This window comes from Manacus candei, unplaced genomic scaffold (genome assembly GCF_025592945.1).
Source record: "Manacus candei isolate 608988 ecotype Guabito, Panama unplaced genomic scaffold, ASM2559294v1 h1tg000005l, whole genome shotgun sequence".
NCBI lineage: Eukaryota > Metazoa > Chordata > Aves > Passeriformes > Pipridae > Manacus > Manacus candei.
In genome coordinates this window covers 13,996,711-14,013,977 of record NW_026138053.1, presented here as the reverse complement: position 1 = coordinate 14,013,977, position 17,267 = coordinate 13,996,711, and the positions used below count along the sequence as shown (strand labels likewise).

The 17,267-nt window shown below is 37.4% G+C and overlaps 1 protein-coding gene and 1 long non-coding RNA gene across 11 annotated transcripts in view; one reads left to right on the top strand and one right to left on the bottom strand.

Annotated features, from left to right (window-relative positions):
• The window catches only part of EVI5 (ecotropic viral integration site 5), a 75,729-nt gene that overhangs the window by 11,114 nt on the left and 47,348 nt on the right, over positions 1-17,267 (top strand). For 4 of the 9 annotated variants that reach the window (XM_051802522.1, XM_051802483.1, XM_051802513.1 and 1 more), the window contains exons 2-11: positions 4,537-4,588; positions 4,844-5,073; positions 8,844-9,033; positions 11,820-12,044; positions 13,061-13,135; positions 13,781-13,906; positions 14,690-14,833; positions 15,801-15,890; positions 16,002-16,099; positions 16,644-16,704. In XM_051802522.1, the coding sequence (XP_051658482.1) occupies positions 4,580-4,588; positions 4,844-5,073; positions 8,844-9,033; positions 11,820-12,044; positions 13,061-13,135; positions 13,781-13,906; positions 14,690-14,833; positions 15,801-15,890; positions 16,002-16,099; positions 16,644-16,704 (1,248 nt within the window). In that variant the 5' untranslated portion in view covers positions 4,537-4,579. Of the gene's footprint in view, positions 1-4,536; positions 4,589-4,843; positions 5,074-7,182; positions 7,292-8,843; positions 9,034-10,180; positions 10,253-11,819; positions 12,045-13,060; positions 13,136-13,780; positions 13,907-14,689; positions 14,834-15,800; positions 15,891-16,001; positions 16,100-16,643; positions 16,705-17,267 lie in introns of those variants that run through there. The other 5 variants (XM_051802493.1, XM_051802533.1, XM_051802503.1 and 2 more) reach the window with 3 other exon arrangements.
• LOC127477957 (uncharacterized) overlaps positions 8,861-17,267 on the bottom strand; it is a 60,836-nt gene continuing 52,429 nt past the window's right edge. Inside the window, exon 4 of one of the 2 annotated variants that reach the window (XR_007907076.1) lies at positions 8,861-8,970. This is a non-coding gene — a long non-coding RNA (uncharacterized LOC127477957). The remainder of the gene's footprint in view (positions 8,971-17,267) is intronic. The other variant, XR_007907074.1, reaches the window with a different exon arrangement.

Here is a 17,267-nt window from a genome sequence, read left to right as displayed (position 1 = left end):
CTGGGCTGGTCAGCTGGAGAGAGCTTGCCCAGATCTGGGAAGTGTTGGGGCTTGGGGAGCAGAGCCTGGGCTTGAGCTCTCTGTAGCTGCTGGCCCTGTGGTATAGGAGGGCACCAGGTGGAGCAGCTTTACAAGATGAGAGCTCCCGCGGGGAGGTCCGGCGGGGCACAGGGGGACCAGCAGAGGTGGGAGGGTGACGGCAAAGGCAGAAGTCCTGACTCGTGCAGTTAGATTTATCACTGGGGCCTAGCTAAGATCTTAGGAGGGGCACTGTGGTGTATCTGGCTGTCCTTGTTACTGCTACAAACAGCTGAGCACATGACTACAATCTCTTCCACTGCAATTAAGAGTAGCAAAGGGAAGGACACTTTGTAACTGAAGTGCAGAGCATCGTTTTTGTCAGCAAAAGGCCTGCAGATCTGTCACTGTTTAAATAATAACCAGGTTTTTAAAGAAACATTTGTTTAGAAAAGCCTTGAGAAGACTGTCCAAAAATACAAAGATTAAAGGTTTAATGAGATTTGCTTTCTTGAGTGTTTCCAGAATGCTGTGTTAAGCAAAATCACATCTCTAAAGCAGGGAGGTTAAAACAAGTGCTTATACAGACTTTCCTGGAGTTGGTGATATCCAGTGAAACTATCAGCCATCATTCATAGCGAATGTATTCTTGTTGCTGTCACTGTGAGTTTTAATTGGAGAAGCCTCAGTTTCTCTAACAGGGCTAGAGAGAAACTTTTACCTCTTTCCTTTGTGCTGTCAGAGGAAAGAGGGACATATCTCTTGGGAGTCAGCAGGATTCACTTGTGTACTGTGGGTACGTATTGTCTTAGTGGAGTGACACAGATTTCTTGCTGCAGGGGTTGTCAGCAGAACGGTGGGAGAGAGCAGTGGTCTGTGGTTTAGTGATGGCCAAGTAAACTCCCCTGTTGGATGGAATGGTGTACATGGAGTTGAAAAGCTCATGACATGTAGAAGGGATTTTCAGTCTTTATTAAGAGGAGGGTAAAGAGTTGGAAAGGCAACTATAGGAGCACTCAGTGTGTGTCCATAGGAATGCTGATATGTTGCTCCTTGCAGGAGGAAAAAATAATTAAACTATATAAATTTGCAGCTTAAATTTGGTAAAATAACTCAAGTAACTGGATCTTTACATGTTAACATTGCTATTCTGTGTTCTCCACATCACTAAAATCAGCTCAATAAATGTAACTGCTATTTCCATACTTTTCTGAAGAGAATCATTACAAATAAACTAATATCAAAATAATTTGCTTTATTGCTGGTGATTTTCTATTACAATTTAGACTAAGTTCTATTTGCATGTTAGTATTTAAAGGGAATCAAAAGACATACTAAAAAGAAATAAGCAAAACCAAACCCTTAAAATTACTACTGACAATGTATACTCACTTTCAGAAATCCTAGTATTTTAAAACTGACTTCCTGAACATTGTAATTCTAAACCAGAGTATTTTATTTCCACTTCTCATAAAAATACTGATTTGTTTTCAGATTAGAGTAAAACCACACAGCAGAAAGAAAGGTTTAAAACTGTGCATGTGACTTATTTTACAATTAATGTTCCTACGTTTATTGACTAGATGTTTATTTACTAGAGTCATAGGTATGAGGTATGCATTTGTTCAGATCAGGTTTCTTGGGACACAGCCCAAGGTTTTCTCACTTTCAAATTTCAGTGACCTGTTTTCTGGAAGGTCTTAAGTCACTTACCAGAGAATAATTCTTTGAAATCTTCTGCCACTGTTATAAATTTTGAAATTAACATAGGTGAAATGATGAAATATGAAAACTCCTGTTATTCCATCCTATTTAGGGAAATGGATAATGAACTGATAGCTAAATGCCTTCATGTCTAGGTCCAAGAGTCTTCACTGATGCTGACAGTTTAAGAGAGCTGGTTTTAAAGTTTTAGGAAAACCTGGAAAACCCTGACAGAAACGATGTAGGCGTGACTAGTTAGCTGTTATATCAGAATTGTATTTTTCTTAATTTAGCTTGGCCTTAGGTGACTGCCGTAACTGTTTTTCCCCAGACAAATTCTTCATGTGTTTTTGGTGCAAACTGCACTGTGAGCCTTTTGATTTTCAAACATTTGCTTTTGGCAGCTGTGCACTTTGCTTGCTCTATGTGTCAATGCTTTCAGAGAGATGGCTAGGAATAGTTTTGTATTCTGATACATTCTAATGAAACTCTGAGCTGCTCTTAGAAACAGTAGCATTGTTAGATACATTGTTCTGACTGATTTAAAATGATGGTTTGCGTGGTTTTCTTGACCATACTTTTTCTTGATATTCCTCACATAATTGGCTTCTCCAAACCTTTGAGTTAATTTGTTTAATGCCTGATGAAATCTTGGTGAATGAATGTTAGCAAGATTCTTGATTTCTGTCCTCTACACCACCCACCACCTCAGCTCTCTTACCACGCAGTGTGAGCCTCACATTTATAAGCCAGATTGACCTTGAATTTACTTTTTTGCCTTAAATCTTCCCAGTTACTTTGTGAAGAGATAAAAAATTGAATGTATTTTCTCTTCCTATTTGCACCACAGGGTATTACTCAAAATCACTGCTTTCCTAATCTTTATACCTAAGATTCTTAGTACGGGTGACTCGTAAAGCCTGCTGTGTATGGCAGTCATTTTTACCGTGTTGTTAAGATTGGCCCTGTTTCTGCTGGCACTTATTTTTGGAGTAGTTGCATTACTTGTGATATTTTAAGCAGTTTAAAGCCTTTGAGAAAATAATCAGTCTTAAGTAAGATGTATGAGTTACCTTCATTATAATGCAATTTCATTCAAAGTGAAACAGCAGTAATTTATCCTTTCATAGTGACAGTGAATAAAGGATATAGACTGAGAGTGAAATATTAATGTACTAAAATTAGGATTTTGAAACACCTAGTAATTTTTATTCCTTTCTTGTATAAAAGATGGTGTTAAATACTAGTGTTGAAAGTAATTTTTTCCAAGATTATATTTAAAAGATATATGTTGGGATTTCTGTGTTTTGGTTTTTTTGTTTGGTTGGCTTTTTGGGTTTTGGGTTTTTTTTTGTAATTGATGTACCTGAGTCTTTCTGTCCCACAGTGACATAAGAACCAACTGGAATCTTTCTGATGTTTGGATTGGGACCTTACTATTCCCACCCTGCATCTGAAGGCTTCTGGCAAAATCTGATGCCGTTTTCAGAGTGAATGTGGAACATATGGAAATTGGAAACCCCTTTGCAGTTTTCTAGGGGAGCTCTTCAGTGTCATGTTGGTGGTGGAGAGAAAGTGGGGAAGTTGAGTACTACTAGTTTGGGTTTGACCTGTGGTGTTCCTCTTGTTATCTGAAGGCATTCAGTGTGTCTTCCTTTTGATATGAAGTGACAATAAAACAATGCTGTATTTGATTGACAAAAAAGTTCTTTGTAGCATTGCATCCAAATAAAAGCTTCTGCTTTAGCAACCAATCACTCAGTTTATATATTGTGCTTCAGATAAATGCACAGTGTTATGAGATGGATTTACTTATTCCAGTAATTTTACTTTAATTAGATACTATTGGAGGGTCTTCAGAAGTGACTTTTTTCCCCTGTAGCTGCAGAATTGTTTGTGGCAACAATTTAGTAATTCAGTGTTTTGAGGAAATCAGCAAAGGTCAAAATAAATAGTTACCAGCAACACCACTTCAAAAGTTCCTCTTCAGCCTTTGTTTTGCCAAGTTTTACCCTTTGCTCTGCAGCTAGCCCTTCCTCTGAGGTGCATCTGGATTTTCTCTGAGTTGGGCTGGGGAAGAATTAAACTCTGAGTCACTGTAGGTCAAAGCCCTGCATTTTCAGATGCTGAAGGAAGCTCTAGTGAGGGGTTTGCTAGAAAATGCCCCAAAGGGCTGCTGTTTTCATTTCCTGAGTGAGCAGCGGTTCTGTTCTGACTGCTCTGACCCCACAACTCTGGTCAAGAAAGAGGAGCAATTAATGATTAATGAATTGGCAGAATTAATGAAGTGGCAGGTAACCTTCACTTTCCCAAACCCACTGTTTCCCTGACTGCTCAAGTAGCACCTCTTGCTCTTCCTCCAAAACCCCAGGCCTGTCCAGGCACTGGCAGTGAGACTGGGGATTAAGGACACTTGGTGTAGGGAGTGACCTGAAGAGAAAGTGAGGAAAGAGCAGAGCCAGCAGTGTGATGCCTTAGTGTGAGACATTTGGGAGCTGTTGTAGATTCCTGGGCATAAATTCTTTGAGACTGTTTTCTGCACGCTGGCAGATGCTAGAGGATCTTTTGCTTTGGTGTAGATTAGAAATGTGGTGTCCCTGCTCCTCTGTCCTGCCACTGTAGAGATTAGTGAAGGTGAGCAGTGGGTGGCCTGGAGGGTTTACACTGATACTTGTTACTTGTACTGCTTCAGTGCCTATCACTAAAGTAGTTGATTGTTTCTATATCTATTTTTCTACAGTTTCTGTGCCATTATTAGTTTATCAAGATGTTTTAAAATAAGCTTTTATTTCTATTTATTTTTGTAATGGGAAGTCGGAGCTGATCCTGGATCCTGTGGTATTTCTGTACTGCAGAGATGAGCTCTGTGAGTATACATCAGGAATTTCTCTGAGTCTGTCTTTGTGGATGAGCAGCATACTTGCATGTTACTTCTATAATGTTGTATTGCTGTTGATGCTTGTGTAACTTCTGACAACCTTGGGGGTTCTGGAGAGATAAATAATCTCAGTGTCCCTTTGTGCATATTGTATATTTTTCCTTTGTTTGGTGCAGCAGGTTTAGTGGAAAAAAGGAATTAAAAAAGGACAACTTTTGCATCCTCTTCTTTTTGTCCTAACAGGTGGCGACAGACAAGGTTGCAGGAAAGCTGAGCTCTACTCTCTCATGGGTGAAGAACACTGTGTCACACACCGTCAGTCAAATGGCCAGTCAGGTGGCAAGTCCATCTGCCTCCTTACACACAACATCCCCCTCCACCACTCTGTCCACACCCGCCCTGTCGCCATCCTCACCAACACAGCTGAGCCCAGACGACTTAGAACTACTCGCAAAACTTGAGGAACAGAACAGGTGAACGGAAAACTTTTTGCTCTTCGAAATACAGCAGTGAGACTGAAATTGTTTTATTGCAATTGCAGCATAGAGGCTGTTAAAGGGGGGTAGGTAAAACGTTATGGCACAACACTTCAATTCCAAGGCCCTAAGGTTTAAGAACTTATATTCTTGTGCTATGTTTTTACAACTTCTGTTTTTGTGGAACTCTAAAAGGTGTTTTTCTCTCCTGATTTTACAGGAGCATTTGTAGCTGCTTCTAATAGTAAGAAATTATGCTGAGTCTGTGATTTTCGCTATCCAATTTAAATAGAGTATCTCAGGGATGAAACTTGTGTATAACCTTACCTTCTAAAGTCAAAACTATACTTCCTATTAGCTTCTTGAAATCTTTAGTATTTCTAAATTCCATTTTCTCTATTTTTTTCAATTTATACCCACTTCTTGCTTTTAACTACATAACTTTCTCTGTATAGAGATAGAACAGTGTTCAGCCACGTTTCTGCTGTTAACACTACTGGTAGTAATTCCTAATTAGTCCTTTCTTCTTGCCTTTTTTTTTGTATAGTAGGTAACTGTTTCCTTGGCAGCCTTTCCATGAGTGCATGTTTTTTTGCACTGTGTGCAATTCAAGGTGCAACTTTTAGGTGTATCAGTTGCTTTTGATGTGCACAGTGATTGCAAGTTTGCAGTGTCACTAAAAAATGGAACTGGACTGTATAATTTCTTAATGCTGAATTTCCAGAACCAGTACGCACTTGCACTTTCGAGGCAGGGCTTCTAAGTCATCTGTCCTTTTGCAAAATTTGGTTGTGTTTCATAAATATGTTTCAGTAGTCTTTGAGAGGTTGACTGCAAAGAACTTGAGCTCCAAATAGATTTTTAGACTTGGCAGGTATCTGCAGGGCTTTCATACCTGCTGGAGATGGCTATCCCTGTGCTGTAGTGCAGTGCAGGGATTGCTAATTTAACTCAAACTAGTTCCAGCTTCTGTGAGTGTGACTGGACTTTGCACTGAGGCAGTTGAGGTGCTCTATTTTTGGTTGGGTGGGTTTTGTTTGTTGGTGTGTGTTGTTTGCTCTGCTGATTCACTTATGAGGGTAGTAACTTCCAGTGGAGGAAAAGAGTAACTGAGGGAGAAGGGGCTAATGCCTTTGTGTCACCTGGCAAGTCTTCTCTCATGTTTATATTCTGCAGCCTAATAGCAGTACAGTTTACAGGGAATTTGATATATCTGTCTAGTTCTTGACTGAGAATAGAAGGAAGCTTCTAGAAGCACATCATCCTCTCTTCCTTGTGGTTTATGAGATTGTCTCTCTTTGAAGATGAACTATATGTAATTTTTGCTGTGCAAATGAAAAATTATCAAGAGAAGCAAAAAAATAGTTAAATAGTGCTTTTAAGAAAGCTAATTTGCATTTAATCTGAGGCTTTCTACTCTGTTCATGGCAAAGTGACTTTTATTTGTAAAGCAAACTGTTCTTTGGACTGCTTATCTATGTTGGAGCATAATGTCTTTACATGTAGAGTCATCTCATTAAGCCCTGCAGTTAGACTAGCTGGCTTGTTGAAAGAAGAATATGAGCTTGGGCTTTCTTTTTCAACTCAACTTTCTTCATTTAGTAAATAAATTAGCAAATCTTGTCAGGTTTTATTTAATTTTAGCCAGACCTGTTGTTCAGTCCCACACTAGTCTTGTGTAGGAATTGTGATGAGAAGCTACCCTATCAGGTGTACCTTTCCTCGTGAGATACTGCCCTTTAATACTGAAATTTGATGCTCTCATGCTGGGTTCACTGTAGTTTCAGAACAGTTTGCATCTGCAGTTTTGCACAGTGGCACTTTGTTGACAAGAAATTGTACTCTGTTCAGAGGGAACCATTCTTGTTTCTGCTTGCTGGAAGAACTGCTGATGATGCATGTTTTTAAAGATTTCCTTTTCATTGTTGGCTTTTATGTCAGTAAGGAGAATGCGAATTAGTTAAACAGCTAGAAAAGGGAAGAACTCAAATTGTATCAAGCTATGTCTTGTAGCATTCTGTAATCTAATTATACAGAAAGTCCCCTCAGAATAATGAGGTAGCTCAGTCCAGAGTCCTGGTGCAACTGTTTGGCATTAGTAAATCATTTATAAAGTTTTAAATGAAAGAAAGCAGTGACTAAACATCACAGAACTTGCTACTTACTGTAAAAAGAACTTCTCATTTTCAAATCTAAGAACAATGAGTTTATCCAGGTAAGGTAAAATTGCAGAAACTTAGCATAACTTCTATAGAAAGCTGTGAAAACTGGAAGTGACTAGTTAGAACCTTGTTTTTGTCATCTTAATGTTTATTCTGTGCTTGTTTTTGCTCTGTGATTACTTTGAATTTGATGTTTAGGCATTATCTTGGATTGAGAGGAGTTCCAGACTACATTTTCACTATGGGTCAATATAAGCCATGCTTCTAAACATTTAAAATGGATTTTTAAATATTTTCTTTAAAACTAGATTTTTTGCATTCCATTAATATGGACTAAATGAAAATTTGTCTTAAAAAGGCTTTGTTGTTGTTTTTTTTTTTTTTTTCCGGAGGCATTACCATTTAACCCTTTTCCAAACAAAATACTGCTGTAGACTGTACTTGTCGTTGTGAATTACATTACTTTTCCCAAGCCTTTCATAAACACCAGTAGGTGAAAGCTGGGAAAGCTAGTATAAATATCTCTGTTGTAGCAGAGAGCTTAAAAATTGTAGGTATGCTGAGGTTTGTGTACCATCTCAGGTACAATATAATTCAACTTATAATTTATTAAATATCTAGACCATAACCTTGCTGAAATGCTGGGCAGGGACAGCTTTTGTGCAGGTGCATTAAGAAATTATTCAACCACGTGGCTCTCATATACTCATGTTGGAATTCTTGGAAGTTAAAGCCCAAATGAAACTCTTGGTATAGCAAAACACTTTCAAGTTAGTCTGAATTCTTGCCCTTACCTAACACATGGTCTAAAAAATTTCCCCCTGTTTATGGGGCTCAGTGTGAGTTGAGGATAAACAAAGCATGCCTTTTTGCCCAGAATCCCAGCTCTTTGCCAAACTGAGGGCCATAGCAACCAGCTAACAGGGGAGCCTCTTCAGGAACTTGTCTGGCCTTTGGCACATCTTTATGTGTACTCTGCTGCCTGATAACCCCAGAAGTTCTCACGTTTGAACTCTGCGCATTAATTAAACATTCATTAGCTGTACTAATCACTCCTGTCACCTGGTCCCCAGTCTTTAGGTCAGGGATTTCTCCCTTGCATTTATAAAACAGCATGTTGATTTGTGAACAGTTGTCAGCAAATGCCAGGTGGTTTAAAATTCCATCAGGTTTTAATTATTTTGTCTGTATTTACACTGTCAATTTTAAAAAAGTGTAATCAGGTAGAATTTTAGGAGGCTAATTATTTGTCTTTTTAATTACTGTATTTTTTTAAGTACTCAGACATTTGAGACTATCATTGGGGATATTTAACTTCCTTAGGTTCTCTTTGTCAGTCTGATACATGACAGCTGTGGGTGACATCTTTCTCAATTTCTTAAAATGCTGCAGTGTGAACTGTTCTGTCTGCAGCATTACTTGAGATCTCAAGAGAAAACACTAACATTGAACAATTCTTTTCAAATGTAGTACAAATTGATGTTCCATTGAACCTCTGGGTGAATTCTTTGTCAAGAGATTGGAAGAACTGACTTACAAACAAACAATAGTGTGATCCTTTGATTAGAAGAACTTGAATTTGGGGTTTGTGTGCTTTCTTTGCAGACTCTTGGAAACCGATAGCAAATCCTTACGATCAGTAAATGGGTCAAGAAGAAACAGCGGATCGTCTCTTGTATCTAGTTCATCAGCTTCCAGCAATCTCAGCCACCTTGAAGAAGACTCATGGATCCTGTGGGGGAGGATTGTGAATGAATGGGAAGATGTACGGAAAAAGAAAGAAAAGCAAGTTAAGGTAGTAGCTGGACACTGGGTTTTTTGGATATATTTGTATTGTGATATAAGTGAGACTGTGTTCTTCCTGTTGGGCTTACTTTTTTAAAATAAATATGTAATAGAAGCTTACAGTTGAATCTGTTCCATCCCTAGGCCTTAGTCCTTCCTATGTAAGTGTTGCCCAGCAAATGTCTCCTGCTGAAAACTAGATCCATTTACCGTATTTTGAATACTAAAGCTTTCAGTCTACCTCTAATGAGAGATTTCCATGAGTACAGGGATAATTAGCTTCATGTTTCCAAAAATGGAATTACTGAAAATCAACTTAAGGGCATCTGATAGCTGGATGCTGTGATTATTTTCCCCACTGAGCAGCTCTCTTTTTAAAGCATTCTTAACAGAAGAGCTGATAATTCTACTGCATGAGGCTCCCATGAGTTTGGGTTCTTTGCATGCCAAGTATGTTGACCCCAGGGCAAACTTTGAGCAGTGTGTCCAATCTGGGTTAGTTGTGGGCATGCACAGAAGTAGAGTTCAATTACATTTTAAATCAAGCTAAAAAGCATCTAGTGCACTTGAATGTATCCATGTTTCAGTGGCAGCAAGTACAGCAGTGTGGGATTTCTTTGTTTGTAGGGAAGTCTGTTCTGCTTTGGTTCTTTATTGGGCTGTAGTCTGTAGTTTTATGTGCAGAATACAAATGTCGGGGTCTTTTGAACAGTTTGAAATGTGTGTCTATGAATAGGTTGTGGGAAGGCAGAACAGTGGGCTAAAGTAAAGTGTCTTTTATGTGAAGCAGTTGTGAAGAGAGAACATGACTTGAGAGGAAACAAGGGAAGAAAATGAACTCAAGACTTCCTGCTTGCATAGGGAAAGCAGTTTCTGGAAAGGTGTTCCAAAAGGCCATGAAAAGAAGGCCACATGAACCTGGCAAGAGAAAGGAGAAGTGAGATGGTAATAAGTAGATCTAGTTAGTTAGAATTTGTTTGAACCCTATCAACTGTCACAAGTATCACTTGTTTTTACAGCTGGCCAAGTACAATTTGGGGAGCATTTGACTAACTTTCAGGGAATATTTAATTATATTGCTAACTAGTATTATATTGAAAACTAGCCAAGTTTTCCTTTGCTGGTTAAATAATTCTCAGTATTTTTTTGTCCAAAGTCAGCCTAAACTCTGTCAGTCTGCATTTACGATGGAATATCAGAACATCCATTCCTATTTCCTGATTGTGCCGGTAGGTACATAGGTAGCAACATGGGTGTCTTTTTGTCCTGGCTGTAAAAGATGCTCTTAGGTTATTAAGAATCTGGTAAGTTTTTTCAGTTTTAAGCACAGGCATCTATACCTTCTTCCATAGGTGATGTGTTCCACCCTTATGTCTCTCAATCCACTTCAGAACTCAGTTCCCATTTATGAGGGATTCTGAAGGATCACTTAAGTCCTGCTATTCGATTCACATAATACTGTGTAGAGTAGCATCATTTTAGTGCTGCCTAGTAGGGGTGTTTTCTGCTGCTCCTTTTAGGAAAGCTGGAGGGGTTAACCCTATTATTCTGTCAAGCAGGTACATGGCAACTCAAAGCACTAGCAATTAGTTTCTTGCTTTATTAGTAGCCTTTGAGGCTTTAGATGACTGATGTACGGTCTGACAGTGTGTTGTTGACAAAGGATAGCTAGAGACAGGTGTGCAAAACTGATTTGTTAGGATTCTTCGCTTGGAGCTGGGAATCTTTAAGGGAATAACACAGCATGTCTTAGTGGTGTTACTATGATGGTTCTGAGGAAGGAGGGATGGAGAGCTTAGGGATATTAGAAAATTGATTACTCTGACTTCAGAATAAATAATAGTGGAAGGAATTATCCTTTAGGAGACAAAATGTTTGATAACAGTTCTTAAGGTACAAAAAATGATTAAAGGAAACATCTTGAAGAGACAGTCTTCTGGGTCAGACTGATTCTAGTTGCAGGAAGGACCACTAAGACAGTCTGTAAAATTCCTGAATAATACTTCTTTCTCAGTTTTCAGATTAAGCAGCAAGACTACTTGTCCTTGTGATTTCTTAAAACACAAGTATCAGGTTTTCAGTTCTACTGATCTGGGCATGTTTAAATCATATAATATCTAGCTGATTTATTTTTTTTTGAAGATAAAGTAAATTAATTAATTTAATAGATGTAAACTTAATGTTTTCTTGGTCCGGTTTCTGAAACTGCATTTAGATACTTTCTTAGGAGGCAACTTGGAAATACTGGCACACCAGAGAAATTAGACACAACTTGTCAAGTTTGTTAAATGACCTCTGATATTTTTATTGTACATATTTTTTTGTTGCAGTTGGCTGTGCTACAGTTAGTTTCAGTTTTTGTCATTTACCTATCTTGGAAATAATTTTTAGTTGGTGATTTCTTAAATCTCACTTAGTACAAATTTTATCAAAGGGTGTTATGTTTAGTCATCTTTTGTGAAATTTAGAAATAATTGTATTAAATTCTGGTTAATGAAAGTTCTTGTATAAAATTATTTGAATATTCAGTTTTTCAAGTAGCTTACCATGGATAGGGTACTACTTTCATTAGCTAATTTAGCCACTGAAAATCATTCAGAGGCTGCTTACTTTTGTTAACTTAATAATCTATCACACTAAAATTAAAGTTTACATGTTATAAACTGTATGATTAGTTTTTGCTATGATGTAAATTTTTTCTGAAGTTACGAAGAAGTTAATTTGAAGTGTTTTGTTCTTTAGGCTTAAGTTTACATTTTTAGGAGATATAAATTAATTTGTCTTTTTGTGCTTTAGGAGCTGGTTCGAAAAGGGATACCTCATCACTTCAGAGCAATTGTTTGGCAACTTTTATGCAGTGCTCAAAGCATGCCAATTAAGGATCAGTATTCAGAGCTTTTGAAAATGACGTCTCCTTGTGAAAAATTAATAAGAAGGGACATTGCTAGGACATACCCTGAACATGATTTTTTCAAAGAAAAAGATAGCCTTGGGCAGGAGGTCTTGTTCAATGTAATGAAGGTGAGTCAGTATTTCAGCCCTTGAAAATATATTAGCAACAAGATGCACAAATGTTTGGATTGCCTTGTGTAGAGTGAACTTGCACCGGTTTCATGGGTTTGGTTTTTTTCAACTTACTCTTTTTTAAACCATTGACATTGGAATGGTTTAACAAATCACATTCCAGTTTCAAAGAGAGCTTCCAATGGTATTCCTATAAGCTTTTTAAATCTCTTACAAAGTAAAACCATTAAGTAGGCATTAAAACAAAGTCACATGCGAACTGCTGATAGTATAGTGGAATGAAGTGTGCCATGAAATAAAGTAAACAACATTCACCAAGACAAGAATATTGACAATCAGAACTAGTATTCAGTTTTCAAGTATTTCTGAACCTGCAAGTGGTAGCAGCAAATGGCAGGTACAAGCTAATGGTCAGTTGTTCCAGTGCCCAAAACCAAAATAAGAAATGCCAACATAAAATTGTTTGCATTATTTTGTCTTCACTGTACTAGAGCTTAAATTTTGAAAGACAGACCTTTCCGTACACCATAGTTTCAACAGAAAAGTTAGCAGGTTTCCAGGTCTTAGTAACTTCCATAACTCTAAAATGAAAATGCTACATGCATGAAAATCAACACATTTCATCCTCCCATAGATAAAACTGCAGCACATATTTTTTTCTGAAAAAAATCCAACTTGTTTCTTTGTCTGGTCTGTCTCTTATAGAAGTAGTAACCTTGTGTGGTTTGTATGCCAGCTGGCTCTGATATCTTGGCAAATTCCTGTAGTTGAAAACTGCTTGTATTTTTGGTAGGTTTGCCTTACTCTCAGCTTTGTAGGTGATCAGAGAGCAGACTTCATACCCTTTGTAGCAGCAACTAGAACATCTGACTAAAACTTCTAAATAGAATGTCTGCCCTTGCTGGATTTTGGAATGGAAGAGTGAGTTATTAGCAAGATAGCAGGATGAACTATGATTACTTTTTATTCGTGATGAGGTTTTAATTGTTGAGAGTCTTAACTTTATTTCCCAGGCTTATTCTTTGGTGGATCGTGAGGTTGGATACTGTCAAGGAAGCGCTTTTATAGTTGGATTACTGCTTATGCAGGTAAGCATAATATTAAATATGTGAACCTTCAAAATCCCTACTGGAATGCATAATATATTGTGGTGACTTGTTGGGAATTTTTACAGTAGTGTTCTTCATCATTTTGATAAAATGGAGTTGTCAAGGGCAGCTGTTTACTCTGCAAATGAAATGAGATTTACTTTCTGTTGCTCTATTTGCCAAGATACTATATTGGAGTGAGAGAATACATTTATTTCTCAGAGCTAAGGTAGGACTGCAGGCTTGCAAGTTATTTTGATGAGTGTTGTTTCAACTATTAATGAACTTCTCATTTCAGTTCTATTACATTGAATCTCCTCAGAGTTGAAATGAAACTTCACACTTGATTTGATTGTTTTAAAGCTGTGTTTGTATTATCAGTTTTTGTTTTATGACAAAGTAGAATATACAATAAAAAACTACTTGTAGACCTCCATTTCAGTTTAGAAATAATTTGATAGAATTTAGTATATGCAGAAGTTCACAAAACAAAAACCTTGAAACAAACTAACAAACCAACAACAAAAAAACCTTCATTGTGTACACACACCCAACCCCAACCCCCAGTGCCCTCCCAGGCACTTACTTTGATATATCATTCCATTTGTCCAGAGTTTTTACTGTGCTTTTTTATTTTTAATATAGATGCCAGAAGAAGAGGCGTTCTGTGTGTTTGTTAAATTAATGCAAGATTACAGACTACGAGAACTCTTTAAACCAAGCATGGCTGAACTGGGCCTTTGTATGTACCAGTTTGAATGCATGATACAGGTACATACAAAATCTATCAAACTTTCTCTTCAGTAACTATTAATAAGGAACTTGGGAATTACAGTTCAAGAGCAGGCATATCTGTTGGCTAATGGGCTGCACTCTTGACAGTAGCTGGTTTCAGAACTTCAGAAGGAAATGCATGTGGCTCTGTGGGATACTTTTTTTTAACCTTTGGCAGACTGACTGGCTTTAAACACTGAAGCATGAGGATTTGTATCACTGCAGGTTTAGGCATATGAAAGTCTAATTTTGTTTGAATTGAAGACTCTGGAAGTCAAAGTCTTCATAGTCAATTTTTAGCTATTTTACAAGATGGAAACTGGAAGATATCCTCATGTGGAATTGAAATTGTTTTCAGATTATAACACTGTCTTCCTGGTCAGGTTGATGGAGAAAAATAGGTTTGTGTTTTGTGATCCAGTTTATAACATGATGATCGGGGGGGGATATCCTTAGATATTTCCAGCTCTTTTTGTTCCATTTTAGATGTTACTTAGGGATTTATAAGTTTGTGACTTCCTATTAGGATCAGGAAGTGTTTTTGTAGTCTGTGCTTTGCAGGGTGGAAGTGCTGTAGAACATTCTATATTGGGACTTCTGTTGCATGGTTCTTGATAATGATGACTCATAGCATTCCTAGTCCTGTGTTGCTAAGCTGTTGTCTGTATTAAATATCAGTTATTTTCTTCTTTTATTCAAAATTTGTCAAAACCATGTCTGCACTAAGACTGCAAGCAGAAGCTTAACATACTTGGTTTTTTTATTCCTCTTCTTTTCCAGGAGCATCTTCCAGAGCTTTACGTGCACTTTCAGTCTCAGAGTTTTCACACTTCTATGTATGCATCATCGTGGTTTCTAACTATATTCCTTACAACTTTTCCACTACCAATTGCAACGAGAATATTTGATATCTTTATGTCTGAGGTAACTACTAAATGCTCATAAGTTATATTTTAAGAGTAGGTGTTAAAAGCAGTCATTTGCTTTTTAGTTCTTACACCGATCAGATTATTTTAAGGGGAAGGTGTCTATGTGTCAAGTAGTTTGTCAAGGAAGAGGAACTAAGTCTCTGAATGTGGATCTGTGTGTAACTTTGTGCTCTAACCTACTGAGGGGTTACCAAATCTGTTCTTTCTGGATGCAGTGCAGTAGCATTGCATGCAGCACGGACATCAGTTTCTCAGTAGTACAGTAAGTTTGCAGGGGAAACTATTACTGCTTTCAGGCCTAAGTCAAGTTCCATGGGCATGTGCAAGCCATGAAGAGGGAGTGTTAGTAACTTTTATTGTCTGAATAGTAACCAAAGAAATTTATGGAATTTTTCAGTGTCACTATCACAAAGACACATTGTCTTGTGTTTAGGATTAGAGCTTTGCATCATTGTAACTAGTAACAAATCATAGCTTGTGGTCCATTTATGCTCTGCAGTGATCTTTTAGAAAATAGTAAGTCAAAGGTGGATCCTTTTAGCTTACCCGCAAGAATGTCTGAGATAGGGTATATATGGAGACACTCCCTTATATGTTTCAGTAGGTTAACTATTGTACCATATCTGAAATTAAAATGGCTTCTTGGAGAAGTACTCCAGAAGTGTTTTCCTACTAGGTATATTTAAAATGTTTGATGGAGCTGACCTAGAGAACTCTTGTCACTTGAGTTTTTACTTCAGCAGTAGCCTCTCTGAGGGAGGTGTCTGACATCAGGACAAACAGCCAGACTGCTTGTCCCTAGAACAAACTAAGAAACCCAGAACCCATTGCTGAGAGACTTTTTTTGTAGCCCTTTTGCTTGTCTGAGAAACTGGGTGAGATTTCCATCGTTAATAAAGAGGCATCGCACTATTGATGATGGCATGAATAATTGTTGGATATTTTTTACCTTCTGTTTTCAGGGTTTAGAAATAGTATTTCGAGTAGGTTTAGCACTACTTCAGATGAACCAGGCAGAGTTACTGCAACTTGACATGGAAGGAATGTTACAGGTAAGTTATGATTATAATAATTTTGAGAGATGTCTGATATGTGTAGTGTGTGTGTGTGTATTTCCTCACAGCTATTAATTATGTGTAATCTTGTGCTCTGATTGCTTTTAGCACTTTCAAAAGGTCATTCCACATCAGTTTGACAGTGGTCCAGACAAATTAATCCAAGCATCTTACCAAGTCAAATACAATGCAAAAAAGATGAAAAAGTAGGTATAGCATTTTGAGAAAATAGATTATACTGTTGCTAAGAGCTACTGTTTGTTTATCTTTAAAACTAGTTATTCAGTGTTTATTTTTTAATTTTCCATCTTTAATTTTTTTTTGTTTTTATGCTATATAAACAATTAAAGCTGAGTTCTGCCTGTAAGAAAATTATTTTAAAGCAGTATTTGCTATTTTTCTTTGTAAAAATAACCAAAAAAGCTTTCGAAGAAAGAATGGGGAATTACAACACTTCTGTAAAGAGGAGCTGAATAGGAAAGCTGGGTGGGGGGTGCTTTTGGAGGGGAGGGGAGATTGTTTGGTTTTTTTCAGGGTGAGGCAGGGAAAGGAGTGCTGGTTCAGAGTCTGTTCATACCTACCCAAATCTGTGTTTAAATTTAATGGCTAGTCTAAGCATTTACAGGAGTGCATTTCAGAGGAAATATCAATAATCCGTATCTCTGTTCTACTAATATTTGTTAGTTAGTGCACCAACAAGTAAATTATCCACAAGTTTTCTAATCCTAATTTACTATTTCTAATTTTTAGGTTAGAAAAGGAATACACTACAATAAAGACAAAAGAAATGGAGGAACAAGTTGAAATTAAAGTAAGAAAGCCTCAACAAATTTATTTATGAATCAGTTTAATTCCTAGGGGGGAGGGTTACATGTTTGATCTGTACATGTAGCAGGACATGTAATTAAAGTCCCCAAATTCTTTTCTTTCAGCATTTGTATTTGGGATATCTATTCATAAAGGATACCTACAGTGAAATTATTGAGATTTCTGGTGGACATTAAAAAAAAAAATCTTTAGAGACCCGCTGTACTTATTTTTTATTATTTCCTGCTGACTAAAGCTTGCTTACAGATGGCCTCACTTATCAGGGGTTCTAAATATGCTGGTTTAGTTGTAGGTGTCCCACACAGGAGCTTTGTATGACACATGTTAAGACAGAGTTTGTCAGAATGCATTTGAGTGGTTTGTCATTGATTTTGAGATCTTGATTTTTCCTGTGCATTGGACCCAAAATGGAGACGCTTCTGTCTGGAGTCACCTTTTCTTTTGGAGCTTTTGCAGTTAATACTAAGACTGTGGGGGGAAAAGCCAACCTGCCAGTGCAGTTTATTTTTCCCTTTTACTAACTGACCTACTTCCTGTATCTACTTA